At 42.5% G+C, this 21,062-nt stretch overlaps 1 protein-coding gene across 1 annotated transcript in view; it reads right to left on the bottom strand.

Moving 5' to 3' along the window:
- Itga1 (integrin subunit alpha 1) overlaps positions 1-21,062 on the bottom strand; it is a 144,583-nt gene that overhangs the window by 58,826 nt on the left and 64,695 nt on the right. The window contains exons 3-6 of the mRNA XM_051172259.1: positions 17,772-17,884; positions 14,809-14,897; positions 14,581-14,692; positions 11,874-12,001 (exon numbers count right to left, since the gene is read on the bottom strand). Of these exons, the coding sequence (XP_051028216.1) occupies positions 11,874-12,001; positions 14,581-14,692; positions 14,809-14,897; positions 17,772-17,884 (442 nt within the window). The remainder of the gene's footprint in view (positions 1-11,873; positions 12,002-14,580; positions 14,693-14,808; positions 14,898-17,771; positions 17,885-21,062) is intronic.

Below are 21,062 nucleotides of genomic sequence, written 5' to 3'. Positions count from 1 at the left end.
CAATTGTGCGCGAACTTAAGGCATCTCACGAAGCTTGTTTCGCTTTTATTTCAACATTTTTAGTTAACTAAACCGGGGTCTGAACATGTGAAAAATTTCCCTCCCACTCCTGTCGTTCTTGAACAGTCTGGACTGGCCTCCTCTCCCATGCCTATGGCCTCCTGAGCTGTGAGGCTCGTTCCCTCTGGCTGGTGGATGGTCCCTTTCCTCAAGGGCCTACCTTTGATTCCGTCATCTGCAAGAGCAATATCTCCCATCTCAATTCCAAGTGTTCTCGACTCTGGCCATCAACGGCAGCTCATTCATGTATTCCGTCTACTTTAGCAGTCACGTGACCACATCAAGACCTCACAACTGCCTTTAGTAATCTAATATTTTAAGGTTAGATTCCATGGTACAATTACTGTAATCACTTACTTGTAGAAACTCTAACTCATTTAACCTGTTTTCCCCTTCACTTTCCCACCCAGCTAACTTTAACTCTAACTAATGGGCAATTATCTTCTCCGTGTGTGGCTCTGCAGAGCTGCGTGTTTCTACACAACAGCCACCTGGCTTGTCTATTAGACTCCCGCTAAAGTTATGTGTGTCACTCTCTAACGGGTTCTCACCTTGGAGCCCCACCCAACAGTCATACCCCATGCTACCAATGGATATATGCTGTCCTCATTTACAGATTTGAATCAGAATTTTGTCAAGAGCTGTTAATTCTCCCAGGATAAATTATTTATCTTGACTGTGTTCAACAAAGAACTCACACAGAAGGGACAGAAAGCACACCAACCATTCAAGGCTGCTGGATGACAGGTAAGTGTCAGTGCTTTGCCTTCACAACATAGCTTACATGGCAAGTCCTACCTTATTTTCTGCTGGAAGTGCTTCCATAATAATCAGTCCCACGTGACTCCTCCTCCTGGGTTATGCCCATGGCACCTGGACCGCAGGCTTGTCTATGCTCCTCCACTCCTACCTAAGGCCAGGCCGGACATCATGGCCTTGAACCCCAACCTCAGCAGTCACTGCTCTGCTTGTCCTCTCCCTAGTCCCGCTGCACGACACACTGCAAGATTAACTGAGACAGTGCGGCCAGCACAGCAATTCCCCGTCCAAATGCTCCAATTGGTCTACTCAGCTGAAAAACGTTTTATATAGTATTTTTACTCTCATTTTAAGATGAAAAAACATAAAATGAAATGTCACTCATTCAAATGTCAGGTTTCTTTAAAAATAAAAAAATGTAAAGTTGAGCAGTGGTGGTACACTCCCTTTAATCCAGCACTCAGAGGCAGAGGCAGGTGACTCTCTATAGGTTCAAAGGAGTCCAGGACAGTCAAGGCTACACAGAGAAACCTTGTCTTGAAGAGACAAAGGAAAACAATTTGAAATCAATCAATCAGTCAAGTTTTTCTCTCCTGACCATCAGTAGTCTAGCTGTTTCTTTTTATTAATGTGATATTCAGTCCTCCTCAGAGTTACTACCACATACACACACCCTCTCTGCCTCCGTCAGTTTCTGCCTCTCTGTGTGTCTCTGTGTCTGTCTGTCTGTCTGTCTGTCTGTCTGTCTCTCTCTCTCTCTCTGTCCCTCCCCCTCCCCTTTTGTTTCTCCATTCACTCTGTAAGACTCAACTCCACCTTCCTTGCAAAACCCGGTTCAGCCTAGTCATCAACACAGCTTATCACACTACTGTTGACCTTCCCCTGCTGAGACCTGGGGGTGGGGGAGTGAAGTTGTCCACACTGCGTTCTTCTCAATTGTCCAGTGTGTCCTGTGTCTTATCTTTACAAGTGCATTGAAATTCCCGGGGCCAGGCAGGGTGAAGAGCACAGACTATGTCACACCCTCTCATGTTCCTGCCACTTTGTTTTGCTCTGAGTTGAGCCTCAGACATTCCTAATAGATGACCGTAACGCTGTACAGAAGCCCGTTGGGAAGCCGAGATAGCAAAGAAATAATGATAAGCAGAGAAAGAGTGATACCCAGAGCGTGGGAAACGAGAAGGGAAGGTAGGGGAAACTCAGATCTGGGGGAGGCCACCTTCCGTGTTGATGGATGGCCGAGGTTGGGTGCATATTTCCTTAGGAACTGGACAGAATAAAGCCTACTGTGGGTCTTCACTTATTTTTATCATGATTATAATGCACAGACTTGATACTGTGCTGAGTGATGGTGAGACCCAATTCAATACAGATGATTTAAGATCAAAACTAGCTTCTAATTTAGGGCAGATGAAGCAAATCCATACAAACAAGGTATATATGAAAATGTGCATGAAGCAAGCCAGTATGGAAACTAAAGATAGGAGGAGGTCCCCCTCAGTCACAGTCATAGAGGAAGGGAGTAAGGGGAAAATGGGAGGGAGGGAGGAATGGGAGGATACAAGGGATGGGATAACAATTGAGCTGTTATATGAATAAATTCATAAAATATATTTAAAAAAAAAGATGAGCCAAGCAATGAACACAGGTCATTGAGAATGAAGCATTCATAGGCACTTCTTCACAATGAAAAACTTCACGGATAGAGGGGCATCCAGCCAGGTAAAGAATGTAAAACAGATTTAAAAATGCTATGGAAGCCGGGCAGTGGTGGCGCACGCCGTTAATCCCAGCACTCGGGAGGCAGAGGCAGGCGGATCGCTGTGAGTTCGAGGCCAGCCTGGTCTACAAAGTGAGTCCAGGACAGCCAAGGCTACACAGAGAAACCCTGTCTCGAAAAACAAAAACAAACAAAACAAAACAAAAAAATGCTATGGAAAGGAATAAAATGGCTTTGATTCTGCATAAATCAGTGGGCTGATGAAAGGAATCTAGGCTATTTGGGCAATTGAAGATAAGAGAGAGAGAGAAAAAAAAAAAAAGACAAATGATTATACTTAGCTTGAAGCTGCCAAACGGTATTAGAATGTACAGAAACTCAAGGGTGGAAGTTAAGTAGGGAATTGAGATAAATAATTCAGATGGGAGTGTTCCCATCTGTACTTTTGGTAAGTTGGGGTGGGAATAAGCACGGATGATGAATAGCTGAAAGAAACAAGTGGGTCCAATGTGGGCATTCCTTAAAGGAGAAAGGCAAGAGCACATCGAATCAACAAGAGTGGACGGATGTAGTAACCATGGCCTCTGGTCCTACAGAAGGCTGATAAACAGTCACAAGGGACGGTGGTCTTATTCAGAGACAATTGGAAGAGTCATGGTTAACGTTGGGGAGATGTGTCTGGCCCTCTTGATTAAGTACAACAAAAGACACAGAGATGAAACCACAATAAGACCCAGCCTAGACATCAGTGCAGATGTGTATTGTAGTCTCAACACTCAAGACATGGGAGAAGCAGGAGCAGGAGTTCAAGGTCACTCTGTGCTGTACACTGAGTGCAAGGACAGACTGGCCTACGTTAACCTCTGTCCCCAAGACAAACACACAAGAGCAACAACAACTACCTTGGAAACAAGCATTAAAACAAAACAATCTAAAGCTGTGGGTGTTTCTTCTTGACAGGTTGCTGTAATTTCCACTAAAATACAAGCTGTACAACCCTTTCCCAGGTAGAGCCTTCAAAATTATTACCCTCTTATGTTTTCCCTCAGGACGCTCCAGCATCCTAGTCTATGTTAATAGGTAAGATTAAAAAGTAATTTCCATACTCAAAAATAATCTTGGAAAACACAAAGTAAAAAGTTAAATATGTGTTTTTACGTCAGGCCGCCACCCCTTGCATCTCTATTTCTCCCTTTTATGCATACAAAAAGTTCAACTTACATAAAAGAGAAAGGCTTGTTTGAACAGGCACCTGGCTGCAAGAAATATATACATATATGGAGAGAAGAGGAAGAGGGAGGGCCGACTTTTCTCTTAATTCTGCCCTCAGTTGAGCTCCTCAGATTTACAAGCAGATTGCTTTGAAACTCTGTGTTTGATGTGAAAATGTGTGTGTGGTTAATCACAGATTGGAAGAAAGATGTAATGATGTATTTTAATTTTACTTACTGGAATAATTTCATGAGGAGTACATCCCGTACAGTACAAACCGTAGTCTGGAAAACATTGTTATGTAATAATAGCTTTCTGCTTTTAAAGATCAATGTTCTTATCCTATTCTATTTGGGTGGCAGCTATACAAACATATGTCTTTCCTTATCGCTACGTTGGTAGTTGGTTTTGCTTGCTTGCTTTTGAGAAGAAGCACGATTTTAGTGCCTTTTCTTTAGTGTTCATGACACCTAATGTAACATTTGATCAGCTAGATACTTCAAAAATACTATCGACTTAGAACTAACGAGTTGTCCACATGCTTTCATTCCTTTGGGAGCTAGAGGGGAAAGGGACGGGTGGATGAAAGGGCAACATTAAAGCAACAGAGAGAAGGGTGATTCTGATTATTCTGTCATGAAATGACATCTCATATAAGAGTCTGTGTTCCCCAAATAACAAGGGGGATTAAGGAAAGAAAAACATTTGAAAGTGGTTATTAAGTATGTCAAGTCAGTGAAATTTAACAGAATTTTCTTTAAAAAAAAACCATATGTATGCATGTGTGTATTTGTGGGTGTGTTCATGTGAGCACAGTGCCTGTGGAGGACAGAGTCATCAGAGCCCTGGAGCTGGAGTTACAGGGGGTTGTGAGCCACTGTGGATACTGGGAGTCAAACCTGGGTCCCCAGAAGAGCAATGCGTGCTCTCGCCTGCTGAGTCCTACCTCTGGCCTGACGTCCAAGAAGTTAAAGGAATCATTCACTCACTCAGAAGTATATTAGTCCCTTCTATATCTGAGCCGTGTACAACGGCAGGGCCAACATTTTCATGCTTAGCGTGAACTAGGCTTCCAGGCTGCCACTCAGCAGTTACTACGGAATTAGACGAAAAGGATGATAGGGAAAAGCCATGAGATTTTTTTCCATGCTTCAGTGAGATGCACAACTGCTTCATATTACAAGACTTCAGGCTTTGCTGTCTGACCAAGACGTGCCTCCTTTTACCAGGTGATACCACCAGCGTCCTACCCTATAGCCTGTATCTGGCATCATTAAGTCAGGCTACAGATGCGATGACGATATGGACTGCAGCTGGAGCTAGCTGTCGGCACAAACCTTTCTGCAGCTTTTCGCCAAAGCCAGGCTCACGCTTACGGACGGGGACATAAGTAAGAGAGGTTCAAAAGCAGGTATTCATTTTATAAGACAATCCGTGCCTGGAAACATTAGTCAACTGATAAAGACAGAGACCGATTGCAGCAAAGGGGCATCTTTCACTACCTTGTTGCTTGATGAAAGAGGCTGCAGTGAAGTCAATCCGGGCAGGAAACTGCAGACCAGAGTGATGGCAGCAAGTGCTGTATCTGTGGCCAAGGGGCAAAAGTCTGTGGGACAAATCATAGTCGGGACGAAGGGGACCAGATGAAGGAACACCTGCTAAGCTAAGTAGGCTAAGTAAGCCTACCAGGGTGTCTCATACAAGTATCTTCTAGCTCAGGGAAGTGACCATTTCCTCACTTCCTAAAGCAGAGTAAAAGAAAGTTGTTACTACAATAACATTTTTCTTTTGTTTTTTGTTTGTTTGTTTTGTTTTTTAGTTTTTAGTTTGTTTGTTTTTATTATGGGAGAAACTGCCAGGATTCTAATTTTTAAAAAAATATAAGTGCCCTGCTTATGTATAAAACTCTGAACGGCATCCTAAAGATAAAAGAACAAAGCCACACTCCTGCCATCAAAGAGTCCTCAGACAACCAGGAGACACAGACCCATAAAACAAACAGAAATGCCACGGAGGAGCAAGAACAGTGGGTGAGGGCATGAGAACGTCGTGGAAGTGGTATGGGGGAAGCCGTGGGTGAGGTCACCCCAGGAAGTTACACAAAGGAGACATCTGAAGATGTCTAAGAAGTCCACCGAGCTTGGAGAGCTGGGACGGGGAAGGGCTTTCCGGGCAGAGGGAACGTTAAGAGTCTGCACACCGTGTACAGGGCAGAGCAGGGCCAAGGAGGCTCTGAAAAGTGAGTGAGGTGGGCATCACTGGGGGAGGCGAGATGCACTGGGAATGGCTGTGGCCAGGTTAGCAGTTGCCTTTACGTGCCCCGAGGAGCTTCTGTATTATTTAAAGCGCACCCGACGTAGACTTTCAGTAAGGAAATTATCTAAGCTTTACTTTGAAGTGATGCGTTGGAAAAAGATGGGGAAAAAACGGAGACCACGAGACCAGCCAGGGTGAAGATGCTGTGTGTACCACATCCACAAACTCTATTGATCGACAGGGCGATGGCTACAGGACTCACCTGGGCTGCATTTTAGACATAAAATGGATGAATCAGGTGCCACTTTTAAGGCTTCTAGGAAAATGGCGATAAAATGCGCAGTAAAAGGAAAGATAAATAATATTCCTAAAATTTAATTAATCTCTCTCTTTCATTTTGCCTACTTTAGTGCCATGCTGTACTCTTGACAGGAACAATCTAGACATTGTTCCATTAGTATATTTCATTTTTATATCAGGCCTCACAATTCACTGCTTTTATTTGGAGTAATGCACTTGTATCCGACATATTTACATCCTTCCCATTTATTATTCAAAACAATGTTATGCTAAGGTATTGAGGATCAAAAAGACCTCCATAATGTTTATACTGTCGTATCTTTTATGGCAAGCTCCAAGTTTTTCAGGTTTGTTTTTAAGGGTGGATTTTGAAAAGGCAATTTTATGGCCTTTGCTTTGCCTTAGGTAAAAGATTGCTCGGCAAAAATCCCTTGACTATGTTTGTGAAGTCTTAATGGGGCCACATAGCAGGATGGAGGAAACTGGAGCTAATTAAAGTTATGTTTCCAGCATTTTTGATGCATTTCCCTAATTGCATACAAACTGTTACATGACAATATTGACATAAGCATTTTTGTCTGTCTTCTGTTTGTCCTTTCTTTCCCCTATGTCCCTGGGTCCCTTTGGAATGAGTGTGATTTTGAGTGTGATTTTGAGGACTGTTTCATATCTTGAGACTCTTTCGTTGTTTAAAATTACTAAATGATGAATTTGTAATGCAGGGGGCGGGGAAGGCATCACTAATATCTTTATTGAACTAAATGCAATTGTAGTCACTACAGAAAACAGACCCACAGGAGGCATAGACACCGCACAGCCTTCTTTTCTCTGGCCTATCATCCCTTTAAGCTTATTTGGGGTGAGGTGCTTCTGTTGTCCCGGGATGAACAGAGATGTCTCAGGGCTTTTCAAATTCTCAGTTTTAAGACGTCTGGTTTTTTTTTTTTTTTTTTTTTTTTTTTTTTTAAGGTACTATATTTTAATTTAGATTTTGCATGAAATCAATGCATTTGCAGGTTCAAAGGGGAAAAAAAACCCAGTAGCAGCTATTTTACTTGGTTCTACTTCAATTAAAACATAACACTAAAATTAACTTACAGTTCCGTATTCCTCCTGCCTCTCCTAGGAGGAGGCAGGAAGCCCCGCAGTTGCGGAAGGGGCGTGGCGTGCCTTTCCTTCACCTGGTCTTTCCACTTCTTTCACTTAGGTTGTGCGCCATCATTTCTGACCTTTCCAAACACAGGCTTGAGAAGATAAATTCCTACTTGACTGCAATTATCTTAGGATGAGCTGGGTTCTCATAGCCGGCTAACTACATTTTTGTGCCCCCCCCCCCCCAGAGAATTCCCTTTATTGGGCCGTCTCTCTGCGTGTTCACACTGAGCCGACTGCCTTTCCTGATCTCCATTATTCCTCGTGATCAAGGGTGCCCCTGGCATTCCTCAGCACATGCATCCACTCACTCCCAGAAGCTTCTTCGGGAGCACTTAGCATGGCCTCATGCTGTATCTTGATATGTCACTAACGTTGATGCGTGGGCAACACACTCTATCAAATTCATGGAAGGAAGGCAGGCCCCACTACAGCCTCCTCCTCTTTGGCTTGACTGGCAGTAGCCAAACACAACTCGCTCTACAGATGTATCAGGGACTAGTCCACTGTGTGGATCCAGTTCTATAAACAATCCCAATCACTGTAGGCCTTAGTGGAACTCGTGTCGAGATCACTGTAGGGCTCAGGTGAATCTATACACAGGAATCTTCAGATTGCGTAAACTCCGTTCTTATCATATTAGCTTAATATATTTGGGGTATGCGCTTGCGGCAGATGTGCGTATTTGTGCAGTTGTGTGCACACAGCTGGAGGGTACTCGGGCCGGATGTTAACAAGTATCTTCCTAAACTGTTCTCCGTCTTGTCATTTGAGACAGGGTCGCTCATTCAATTGGAAGCACACCAAGCTGCCTAGGCTAGCTGGTGAACGAAGTAAGGGGAATATATGTGTCTCCATCCCTCCAATCCAATGCCAAGATTACAGACATGTGCCAAAATACACAGGGTTTGCACAGGTGGTGTGGAGCTGAAGTTGAGTAAGCACGCCTGAGCAGCGGGTACTTTACCTCGTAGGCCATCTCCCCAGCCCCTTAATTCCATCCTTTAAAAAAAATTTAATTAATTTATTCAGATTACATCTAAATTGTTATCCCCTCACTTGTATCCTCCCATTCCTCCCTCCCTCCCTCTTTCACCCTATTCCCCTCCTCTAGGTCTGTGACAGAAGAGTACCTCCTCCCCCACTATATGATCACAGTCTATCAGGTCTCATCCTGGTAGCCTGCTTACTCTTCCTCTGAGTGTCACCAAGTCACCCCACCAAGGGGAAGTGATCAAATGGGGGCACCAGAGTTCATGTCAGAGTCAGTCCCTGCTCACAGACAACTGTGGAGAATGCGCTGTCCGTTTGGCTAGATCTGGATAGGGGTTCTAGGTTTTTATTAATTTCATCCTTAATGCAGTTATATACCTTTGTGAAGTACAAGATGTCTAAGAATTCTTAGCTGCTTGCTCTTAGCTGCATAGATTTCCAACTTCTGTAAAATCACCCACACAACCCATTTTATTTTTATTCGTCTCATGAATGGATGTATCAAGGATAAGAAAACAGAAGGAAAATTCTAGAAGTGAGCTGCAATGGGCGTAGTGCTGCAGAGACGGCTGTGGAATGGAGCTGAGCAAGTCTGCCTGCATTCTTTGCTTCCCAGTGAGCTAACTTGTAGCATCTGGCCCTCAGGGCTGTCCTCCATTCCTCTAAATGGTGTCACATTCATCCAGGAAAGACTCAGGACTCCATGAAGCCCACCCTTGCAAACGGGATTTCCTCATGTACAAAGCAGAATAGTTCCTCTGGGAATGCCAAGACAAACTAATTATAGTAAACATTGTTTAAAAAATAGTAATAGGTTACATTGAATGTGGAAGCATATGCTTGCTCTTTACTTCCAAACCCAAGTCATCAGCACCACTTTTCACGGAGGAGGCAGTGATGACTATTCTAAAACAGACGCACTGGCTTTCATAAGGAGCTACAGATATGTTTATAATAAAACTGACCACTGGATTAAAAGATAAAATGAAATATTCAAACGTCTAAGCAATAGTAGAAAAAAAATTAAATGTCTCTGAAAAAGGTTATGAGTCTTGGAAAGAAAAGATTGGTTAAGACAATAAAAGGTAGATGGACAGATTAGGTGGAGGAGAGAAAGCACTTCTACACCATCCATAACGGTGGAGGGGTTGGAATACTGTGAGGCCCACAGGGACCCTGGCCAAGGCGCCCTAGGAAGGAAGGGGCGGGGAGGGGGGGATGACAGCGAGGAGGCGCATAGACTCTTGCTGGGACCTGTTGTGAGACTTTCCTAGAACTGAAGGTCTCAGAGCAAAATCTTGGGGTTGTGCTTTGAGAGCTGCCTGTTTCAATGTGTGACAATTTGCCAGGTGACTTTGCACAGTCCCTAAGCCTCTCATGCATTGACTCTGGGGCTCTGTCACTTTCAAGAGCCCTACCTGCTTCGTGGTTTTCGCTATATGACATTTCTTTCATTGACTGAGGTGAGAGAGAATGGGGGAGGGGCGGAGGAAAAAAAAGGGGTTCTTTAGAAAGGAAAATGAGGGGTTTTCAGGTGGAAAATATATATAATACATAACATCCATACGTATACGTATGTATGTATGTGTGTATGTGTGTATGTATGTATGTATGTATGTATGTTTGTATGTATGTTTGTATGTATGTATGTATGTGTGTATGTGTATGTATGTATGTATGTTTGTATGTGTGTATGTATGTATGTATGTATGTTTGTATGTATGTATGTATGTGTGTGTGTATGTATGTTTGTATGTATGTATGTTTGTATGTATGTATGTTTGTATGTGTGTATGTATGTATGTATGTTTGTATGTATGTACATGAATAATATAATCTTGAAAGGAAGAGCAATTCAAAAGTTTTGAGTGTTCCTTGAGCGGGTACACCATCCTCTCCTAGTTGCAAAACTTGAGAATATCATGATAGAAGTTGCATTTAGGAAAATGTGCATTTTGTGGAAGATGAAAGCTCATTTTCTTTAACTGATTTTAAGGCGTTCTATCTGGAGATCACCTTATCTCTCTAGTAGGTCTCTATAGGGAGTTTTCAACCTTGGAGCAAAATAATAGTTTACTTACAAAGTTTTACTTCTGATTCAAAATATTCTACTACCATCTCTTTGGTAAATTATATGTTTACAATATAATATATGTTGGAAACATGAAAGAGATTAAGCCTCCACACATGTTCAGAGACCTTTGTACCCATGTATAAATTATGCCCCAATTTTAACATAGACATGACAAATATTGGAACTATAAGGCAGCTCTTTCAGTGCCTCAGAAATTTCCCCAAAGCCATCCTGGGAGAGGGAGGGAAGAAGAGTGACAGCATAAGGACAGAGTCCTGAGGTGTCCTCTTTCTCTAACCACTACCCACCGGTGCCACAACCTTTTACATTCTGAGCCCAGCACTGAGTCCAACCTTCTAAGCCCTGAGCTCACCCTGACAATTTATTTGCCTGTTATCCATCGTGTCTGTTATGTATTTTAAGATATCCGAATATGAATATAGTTAACAAACACTGAATTAATTCATTACAAACTCAGTATCAGAAGTGGAAGAGGCCTGTGAGCAGTTTGTCTCCTTTCCAGGCAATAAAGACAGTGAGGATGGTAGCCCTACCCCAGCAAACAGCTGCTTCCTGCAGCTAGAGCCAGGTGCATTTCCTTGTAGTTGGTGTGTGTTGGGGGTGTACGGTGTGTCTGTGACTAGTACATAAAAGAGAGCACGAGGAGGATCCAGCGGTCAGTTGGTAGCTTGCTTCACCTGTCATAAGACTACAGTGATCTTCTGAGATTTCATTGCATTTCTCCAAGCTCCGAAACCTTGCTCTGATCTCACCAAAGGCGACTGTTTGGTAAGTGAGGGCTAAACTGTCACTGTACAGGGATCCATGGGGGACACTTTGCACCCTAAGTAGCATTTTCACAGTTTCTGCTTGGTAAATACTATCTGAAATAATGGCCCTTGCATTGTAAGTAAAAATAGGAATAAAATTCACCCTTCTTTAGTTTATTTTCAGAATATCTTGTTTTGTTAAAAACCTTTTTGTCTTTTTAAAAAATAATAACACCTTTTCTTTTCTTTTCTTTTCTTTTCTTTTCTTTTCTTTTCTTTTCTTTTCTTTTCTTTTCTTTTCAAGACAGTCTACTGTGCCACTCTGGCTGGCCTAAACCTTGCAATGAAGACCAAGCTGACCTTGAACTCACAGATAGAAGCCAACCTCTACCTCCCAAGTGCTGTGATTAAAGAAAAGGCTATGCCAACATGCCCGGGCCTAATCACTTTATTCTAATTAACACATAAATAAAAACAGCATACATCTAGTTTAAGGGAGCTACTCAAACACTTGCCCAGTCAAAAACTATGCATTTTAAGCTTTAGAAAACAGCAGTGGGAAGGCGGAGTGACATACCTGTGTCTGCTTAGGGCCAATGTCCATCCTTTTGAGCAGGTCGTTTAAAAAGGCTGTGACACTTTCCCAAGGGTAGATGCTGTTGGAGCCATCCAGGACGATGACCACGTCCAGCTGTGTGCTGCACTCTGTGACACAAGGAAGTAGTGTGAGACTTGAAATCTACCTTCTTAGGGGTAGGTGAAGTACTTTCCTGGTAGAAAGAAACCTATCTTAAGAGAATCACTGATGTTTATATTATTTTAGGAAAACTTAAGCCTAAGTGAAGTAGGAAATACTGTACTTGGTTATAATCAGTTTGTGCCACAGAACCTCCCCTCCCTCTCCTCCGCTTTCCTTCCTCTTTCTGCCCTCTTTCTCCCACCTTCCTCCCTCTTTCCTCTCTCCCTCTGAAACATGGTTTCTCTGTGCAATCCTGGCTGTCCTGGAACTTTCTCTGTAGATCAGGCTAGCCTTGAATTCGGAGATCCACCTGCCTCTGCTTCCCAAGTGTTGGGATTAAAGGCATGTGCGCCACTGGGGCCGGCCTTCTACTTTATCTTTATGAACATCTGGGAATTTTCTCATGATAGGTTTGATACTGTTTTTATTCTGTACATCTCAAAAGAAAAACGTTATTCTCCTTAAAGAGAATCATCACCCTGTAAATACAACAATCATGGCAGCATTAGCTATTAAGTTTAAACGTAAATCCCAAGATTATTTGCACTAATATCAATTCCAAACACAGGAGCAAAGTTTGGTTATGAACTGGGGAAGCAAACGTTTGCCTAAGTTGGTGGAGCTGGTAGATGACAAGTTAGAGAAGCCTTCTGGTGTGCCCTTGTGTACACATGCATCTCCCATGGGTGTGCCCTTGTGTACACATGCATCTCCCATGGGTGTGCCCTTGTGTGTACTTGCATCTCCCATGGGTGTGCCCTTGTGTGTACTTGCATCTCCCATGGGTGTGCCCTTGTGTACACATGCATCTCCCATGAGTGTGCCCTTGTGTACACATGCATCTCCCATGGGTGTGCCCTCGTGTGCACATGCATCTCCCATGGGTGTGCCCTTGTGTACACATGCATCTCCCATGGGTGTGCCCTTGTGTGTACTTGCATCTCCCATGGGTGTGCCCTTGTGTATACTTGCATCTCCCATGGGTGTGCCCTTGTGTATACTTGCATCTCCCTTGGGTGTGCCCTTGTGTATACTTGCATCTCCCATGGGTGTGCCCTAGTGTATACTTGCATCTCCCATGGGTGTGCCCTCGTGTACACATGCATCTCCCATGGGTGTGCCCTTGTGTATACATGCATCTCTCATGGGTGTGCCCTTGTGTATACTTGCATCTCCCATGGGTGTGCCCTTGTGTATACTTGCATCTCCCATGGGTGTGCCCTTGTGTACACATGCATCTCCCATGGGTGTGCCCTTGTGTACACATGCATCTCCCATGGGTGTGCCCTTGTGTATACATGCATCTCCCATGGGTGTGCCCTTGTGTATACTTGCATCTCCCATGGGTGTGCCCTTGTGTACACTTGCATCTCCCATGGGTGTGCCCTTGTGTACACATGCATCTCCCATGAGTGTGCCCTTGTGTACACATGCATCTCCCATGGGTGTGCCCTTGTGTACACATGCATCTCCCATGGGTGTGCCCTTGTGTACACATGCATCTCCCATGGGTGTGCCCTTGTGTACACATGCATCTCCCATGGGTGTGCCCTTGTGTATACATGCATCTCCCATGGGTGTGCCCTTGTGTATACTTGCATCTCCCATGGCTGTGCCCTTGTGTACACATGCATCTCCCATGGGTGTGCCCTTGTGTGTACTTGCATCTCCCATGGGTGTGCCCTTGTGTATACATGCATCTCCCATGGCTGTGCCCTTGTGTGTACTTGCATCTCCCATGGGTGTGCCCTTGTGTACACATGCATCTTCCATGGGTGTGCCCTTGTGTACACATGCATCTCCCATGGGTGTGCCCTTGTGTATACTTGCATCTCCCATGGGTGTGCCCTTGTGTACACATGCATCTCCCATGGGTGTGCCCTTGTGTATACTTGCATCTCCCATGGCTGTGCCCTTGTGTATACTTGCATCTCCCATGGGTGTGCCCTTGTGTATACTTGCATCTCCCATGGGTGTGCCCTTGTGTACACATGCATCTCCCATGGGTGTGCCCTTGTGTATACTTGCATCTCCCATGGGTGTGCCCTTGTGTACACATGCATCTCCCATGGGTGTGCCCTTTTGTACACATGCATCTCCCATGGGTGTGCCCTTGTGTATACTTGCATCTCCCATGGGTGTGCCCTTGTGTACACATGCATCTCCCATGGGTGTGCCCTTGTGTACACATGCATCTCCCATGGGTGTGCCCTTGTGTACACATGCATCTCCCATGGGTGTGCCCTCGTGTACACATGCATCTCCCATGGGTGTGCCCTTGTGTATACATGCATCTCTCATGGGTGTGCACTCGTGTACACATGCATCTCCCATGGGTGTGCCCTTGTGTATACTTGCATCTCCCATGGGTGTGCCCTCGTGTACACATGCATCTCCCATGGGTGTGCCCTTGTGTATACATGCATCTCTCATGGGTGTGCCCTCGTGTACACATGCATCTCCCATGGGTGTGCCCTTGTGTATACATGCATCTCCCTGTTGCTTATGTTTTCAAACATGCAAGTACATTGCATAAAAGGTGTACCTTGTACAGGAGCAAAGGAGTTGACAACTTGAAAAGTAGGGCTGACATCAGAACAGATCCCAGTTGTATAATGCAAATGTCCACATCTATAGGCATACAGGGGCCCACAGGCCTTTAAAAAAATAGAAGATAAACACCTTTAAGACTGAACGTCATAGAACAGGTTTCAAGAGCATCAGGCACCACATGCCCATTTTTATGAACTACATTTACTCTTTTCTTTCTCACCAGAAATCCTCCATTGGGGTTGGTGACTAAAGTTGATCCAAACGTCATGTTTTCTTTTATTTCTGTGACATTGGGAATCGATGTGTTGACTACAAAATAGAACAAGAGTCCATGAGTGTGAAAATATGTTTTCTAATAATGAAATTAAGTGTCTCCCTCATTAAAACATTCTATTTGCTTTGCTCATCTCATGGCACATTCCTGTTCTGGTTCAATTGAATAGGCTTCCCGGTACCGGTGAATATAACGAACAAGTTAAGGCTGGAGGGCTGGCTGGCTTCCCGGAGAGTCGGTCTGTATCGCTGCTCCAAATAGTTTGGCTGGACTTTGGAAGAATTGCAGAACTAGCAGGGCAGATGAGAGTGTGGGGTTGGTTTTCACACACTTTTTTTTTTTTGCTAATTAAAACAAATGCAATATTTAGTTTCATAAAAGCATAGAAATAATTTGTGCCTTTTCTTACAAACAATCAATGACAGATTTTTAACTTCTGGAAGGAAAACTGAATATGTACAGAGCAGAGAAGTCAAATGAAAGTGGCTTTATTGTGACTTCCCAAATCACAGGAACATCATGAGAGCTGCAAGGAAAGCTGGATCAAGAGAGCAGAAGTGTCCAGGAAGTTTGGATACAGAGAAGATGGGGAAACTTTACATGTCCCACGTAGGAATATCGGGTCCCACAGCATTCCAACCTGACAAAACTGGCAAGCAGCAGCACTCAGTCATTCACGTTATAAAAGCAAGAAAAGTGAGAACTCTTAAGCTCAGCACAGTGTGGAGCACATACATATTTGAAAGTGGTGCACTTCGCATTCAAGAAAGACTCTCAGCACTGTTGGTGTTCGTGTGTATTCTCACCCATGGACTAAACAGCCAACCAGGAAACAGGTTCCTGGATGGCCCATCTCATGTCCTGACTTGAGAACTGGGTTTGGTTCAAGGATTTGGTCTGCCTTGCTTTGAAAGCATCTTTTCTCTCTTTCTAATATATATATAATAGGTTTTTTTCATACAATATAATCTGATTGTGGTTTCACCTGAGCCAGACCCACCCTACCTCCCCTCCCATCCAAGTCCACACTTTCTCTTTTTCTCTTAGAAAACAAGCAGGCATATGAGAATGGTAATAAAATTAAGTAAGATAAGATAAAAACAAATACAAACAAATCAGAATAGGACCAAACAAACAGAAGGAAAAGAGGCAAAGAAAAAGCACAAGAAATACATATAGGTGCAGACACACACACACTCACACACATACATACACATACATACACACACACTCACACACACACACACACATATTCACACACAGAGAAATTGATAAAAACATAAAACCAGAAAAGCAACATGTGCAAAGTACCTGTAAAATTTTTTAAGCACTGACAAAACATGAGTCAAAGGACCTTCAAAAATGAAAGCATCTTGACCTGGGCTACTATGTACAGTCTTATTGAATGGTCTGGGTTTGAGACTTTAAAATGAAGTTGCCCAGGATCAGCATGGCTGGACAATTAGAGGCTATTGAAAATGTTTCTTGATGTTCTCAATGCAGTTAAAATCTCTAGGCTAGTGTAAAAACTATTCTAGTTGCCAGGAATGGAGGGAGGGTTAGTACCTATCAAAAGATTTATTTTGCAAATAATAGCTATAAATCCTGGTAAAGGGAGAAAGATGCATAACCAACCACGTGAAGGCATTGGGAAGTGACCTCAAAGAGGCAGAGACTCCACACCTAGGCAGAAGAGGCTGACAACGGGTGCCTTGGTTTTGTGTTTTACTTTTGCTTTTCTTTTCTCCTTAAAGAAACACCCTAGTAGGTTAAAAAACTCAAACAGAAGTTTTCTAGGCTTACTGTCTTGATGAAAAGGAGGGTAGAAGTGTAGGGTCAGTGACAGCACCTACAAAGGCAAGGAGTATCTTGGAAAAGCGGCCATAAAAGGACATTTATAATATATGTTTATGTAACCCATCTACATTTCTGGGCAGCCTGAAGAGGCAATGTGAACAGCAGAGTCCACACAGCCTAGTGGAAATAAAAAGAACCACCTAGAACCTGTAACAACGTCTAACTGAGAATCTGGAAATTGTGCTCTGCCAAATATATTGCCTGCTAATATATATTTAAAAATACTAAGACCATTTGGAGGAACAACACAGACTAAGATTTCTATACTTATAATTAAAATTCCAGTTTTGTGCCAAAAATATGAATAACTAAGAAGCTATATAATCCCCAATGTCAAGGAAAGGTAACAAACAGAATGAGATGTTTAGACATCCTTGGTGCTGCAATTGTCATGCAGGGTCATTCAAATATCTATGATAGCTGTGCTCATGAACGTGAAGGAAAATATAAACAGTGAACACAGAAATTAAAAATGGAAAGCAGGAGAGCTTTAAAAATGCAGCATCTGCAGTGAACTTGTAAGGCTATAAATCATTTCATCACTTTTAATGTTGAACGAATACTGAAAAGAATTCTAAATCCTCTCTAACCTTAGAAGCAATTTTCTAGCCATACCACAATGAAAGTGAGACTTCTATCAAAACATATCTATTTTGATATTACTATGTCTCATGTTTTTTTAACTGCTAATAAATTTAATTACTGCAATTTCTCCCATTCAGTTTCCTTTATAGACTTGGGTACTAAGTTGCATTTGTGTGAGGAATGTGATAGACGCATGTGTTTGACAAGCCACTTGTTTTCAAAGGATCAGGAACAACAGAAAGAGGCAAAGTTACAAATAGAATAAGTTATCTGAAGTCCATGGTTGCTTCACATGAGTTACTGAAATAAATTAAGAGCCAAGGGAGCCACAGTGTCATTCTAGGTGAATTCCAGATATTAACTGTATAATGATCATTTATTACTTTTAATATCTTCTTGATCCCTTGAAAGTTGTTTTCAGTGAGAATATGGGTATGAGTCTGGATGGACCATTTGATTTTACACACCTGGTAAATCCAACTTCATGCAAGGCATCGATCTCTCTCTGCCAACCGGGCACTTGTAGACATCTCCGGTTCTTGCTTGGGGTTGGCCAACTAAAGGAGAGCCAATAAGCACCCTGGAGGTTGAAAAACAGCAATTACAAATCTTAAACGTAAGAAGGCATTTAAAAATTATTTTATGGTAAATTCTAAGTAGACAGTTGTTCCCATAGACCTCACTAGATTGTGACTTTGTTGGTAATTTAATGCCATCTAATGCCACCCTCAAGTTCCAGATTGCCAATGTTGCTATAAATCTCAGCAGTCAGGATGGCTGTAATTAAGGAGACAAAGAATAACTTTCAGAAAGGGTGGAGGCAAAAAATGAAATCCGCATAGACTGCGTTGAGTGCAGCCACTATAAATCAGTAAAGGTCCCCAGTAAAGCTAAATGGTGAGGCCAGAGAGGTGGCTCTGTGTTGCAGAGCACCGGCTGCCCTTGCAGAGGACCTGGGTGCGATTTCTGGCACCCACACAGTGGCTCACAAGCATCTGTAACTCTAATTCCAGTGGATCCGATGCCCCCTTCTGGCCTCGAGACCAGTACATACACATGGTATACAGACAAACCCACAGGTAAAGCACGCATACACACAAAATTATAATAAATAAGTATATTTAAAAAGTTAAAAGTACACATTAAAGAGTAAATAAAAAGGTCATTATGATCTGATCCGGCTACACCATGGTACTTGAAGAGCTTTAAGGCAGCATGCAACAGAGATGCTTATATATTCATATTTATTGCTACACTATTTATAATAGCCAAGATATGGCACTGGCCTTGATGTTCATCAGCAGATAAAGACATACAGTGTGTGTGTGCGCACAACACACACACACAGACACACAGATACGCACATACACACATATATACACACATACAGAGACACATATATCCACATACACATATACATGTATATACGTGTGTAAACAGGGCATAATGAATCATTATTTCTTATACTAATAAAATAATTTCAATAATTAAGAAGATGCATAAGAGATGCCATCGATTTTGCTTTCTTGTTTTATTTATACCATATTTATCACAGCTAAGTCGGCTACTGTGTCGCTGTATGAAACACACAAGACTAAGTGACTTTTTCCCCCACGAGAAACTGCCAATTTCAGAGAAAGCAGGAAACGTGAACATGAGATCATCTTGGGACTTACTCAGAGAAGGTCTTAGTTTGTAAGCACTTGGGAAACCAGAATAGTTGTGAGATCCAGGATAAAACCACGTGTCTTTTTAGACAGCGGGACAAAATGCTCCCTCACTGACGAATAGAGTAGAGCTTTGGTTCCGTTCCCTCGTGCAGGGGGCAGCATTCGGACCTGTGCTCTTCACTGAGTTTCCCAGAACATCTTCAGGAAAGGACATTTCAGTCTGCGTAATTACAGTGGATCCCTAACTGATGATGCGTTGATGGCCACTAGGACTCTATTACATACTGTAAAACTTTGAACTTCAAGATTGCCTGAGTTCAGAGAAGATGCACACACACACACACACACACACACACACACACACACACACACACACACACTTGAAGTATTTTAAGACCATATCTGTATATAGTGGGGAATAGAAATGTGTCTCAATATCCCAGAATAATAAATATAGATTAGCTAAAGTTTAACAGGGACTTATGTAAATAACTTCACCAAACTGCGATTTTCTGTCTATATTAGTACAGGATGTGGGAAGCCCTATTTAATGGGAGTTCATGTGAAAAAGTCATGGAGGATTTGGTTGACAGCACAAAAGCATGAGCCAACTGCATATTTTGGTGCCAAAAATGCTAATGTGACCTTAGGCTGGATGGCTGAAAATAGATGCTCTGGTCAAAGAAAGTGATAGTCCCTCTGTGCTCTGCCCTGGTCACGTCTGGAATCGTCACATTAAGTGGGACATAGGCACAATGGAATGCATTTAGGAGACAATCAAGAGCCAGGCCATTTTGTCAAGGAATAGATGCTCAAGAGAAAACTGGGACATTTAGCAAGGAGGAAAACGCCTGAAGAAGGACCAAGAGAGGTCACGGAGGGGAACGACAGCTCAAGCAAACACTTAAACCATTTTAAATACTTGAAAACGTGTCATCCTGACAAGTGACAGGATTTGTTTTCTATAAATTCTTCATAAAGACCTGTAAGACCATAAATAAAGTTATAAAAATTATGAATACCAAAGCATTAAACAGAATTCCTTAAACATACAGTATAATGCATTGGATGAAAATTTTCTGATGTATACAAGGAACCATAAGAATATTTCAGTCCTTTAGTATATAATTCTTACTGCTAGAACGCCATCATTAAATGTGTTCTAAAATCAAGAAGAAAGCTTGATACGTGAAGGCAATGCTAAGGGGAAATTAAGGAATAAGGGTGGCAGCGAGTGTAATTGATTATCACAGGGGCATTCTGTAAAACCTTGTGTTCCATGCAAACCTGACGTTAATGAATATACATGCCAGGGTGAAAATTTATCTGTGACCAAATTCAAAGAGAAACCCTAGCTAATTTAAGTTTAAAAAAAAAAAGCTGGTCTAATTTAAAGGAGATGAAACCAAATTATTACACTCATTATGGTAGCCCCGATAGCATCTAGCATTTGTTGACTTAATAGCATGCGCCAGACACTGTCCTACGTGCCTTCCATATATTAGATAATTAAATTCTCTCTGTAAGAGATAGCATGAGCTATAGTGTTCAGCTTTGTGAATTCAAGCTGTGGCTTTGGAGTTGACTAGCTGTCTGATTTAAGAAAAGTCAGTTACCTGGTTTGTGTCTTAATTTTTTTCATGGACAAAATGAAGGCATACCTCTATCACACATGTTCACCACAGAAGCTAACCTAGTTAAGATGTGTAAAAGGTTTAAGAAAGCACTGAGCTCATGTTTTGGGCTATCAGATTAATAAACAACTAAGATCTGTGTAACACACTGATTTAAAACATACTGTGTCAAAGCTCAATGCAGTGTATCAAGGAAATTAAAATTAGTTTCCTTAGTAGAATTTTGTTTTATGCAATAAGATTACATAAATTTTTTTTCTGGTTAAAACAGTTTAGAGAAATTACTACACTCTTATTGAAACTATTCAGCATGAGGCCAGATAAGTTAATGCTTATTTTAAAATGGGACTACAGAGATAACCCAGTGGTTAGGAGCACTTGCTGTCCTTGCAGAAGGCTAGAGCTCAGTGCCTCGCACCCACGTCTCCTGGCTCTCAACTGCCAAACCTCAAGC

The sequence above is a fragment of the Acomys russatus genome, chromosome 30, assembly GCF_903995435.1.
Source record: "Acomys russatus chromosome 30, mAcoRus1.1, whole genome shotgun sequence".
In the NCBI taxonomy this organism is placed as follows: domain Eukaryota; kingdom Metazoa; phylum Chordata; class Mammalia; order Rodentia; family Muridae; genus Acomys; species Acomys russatus.
This window is presented reverse-complemented; position numbering and strand designations above follow the sequence as displayed.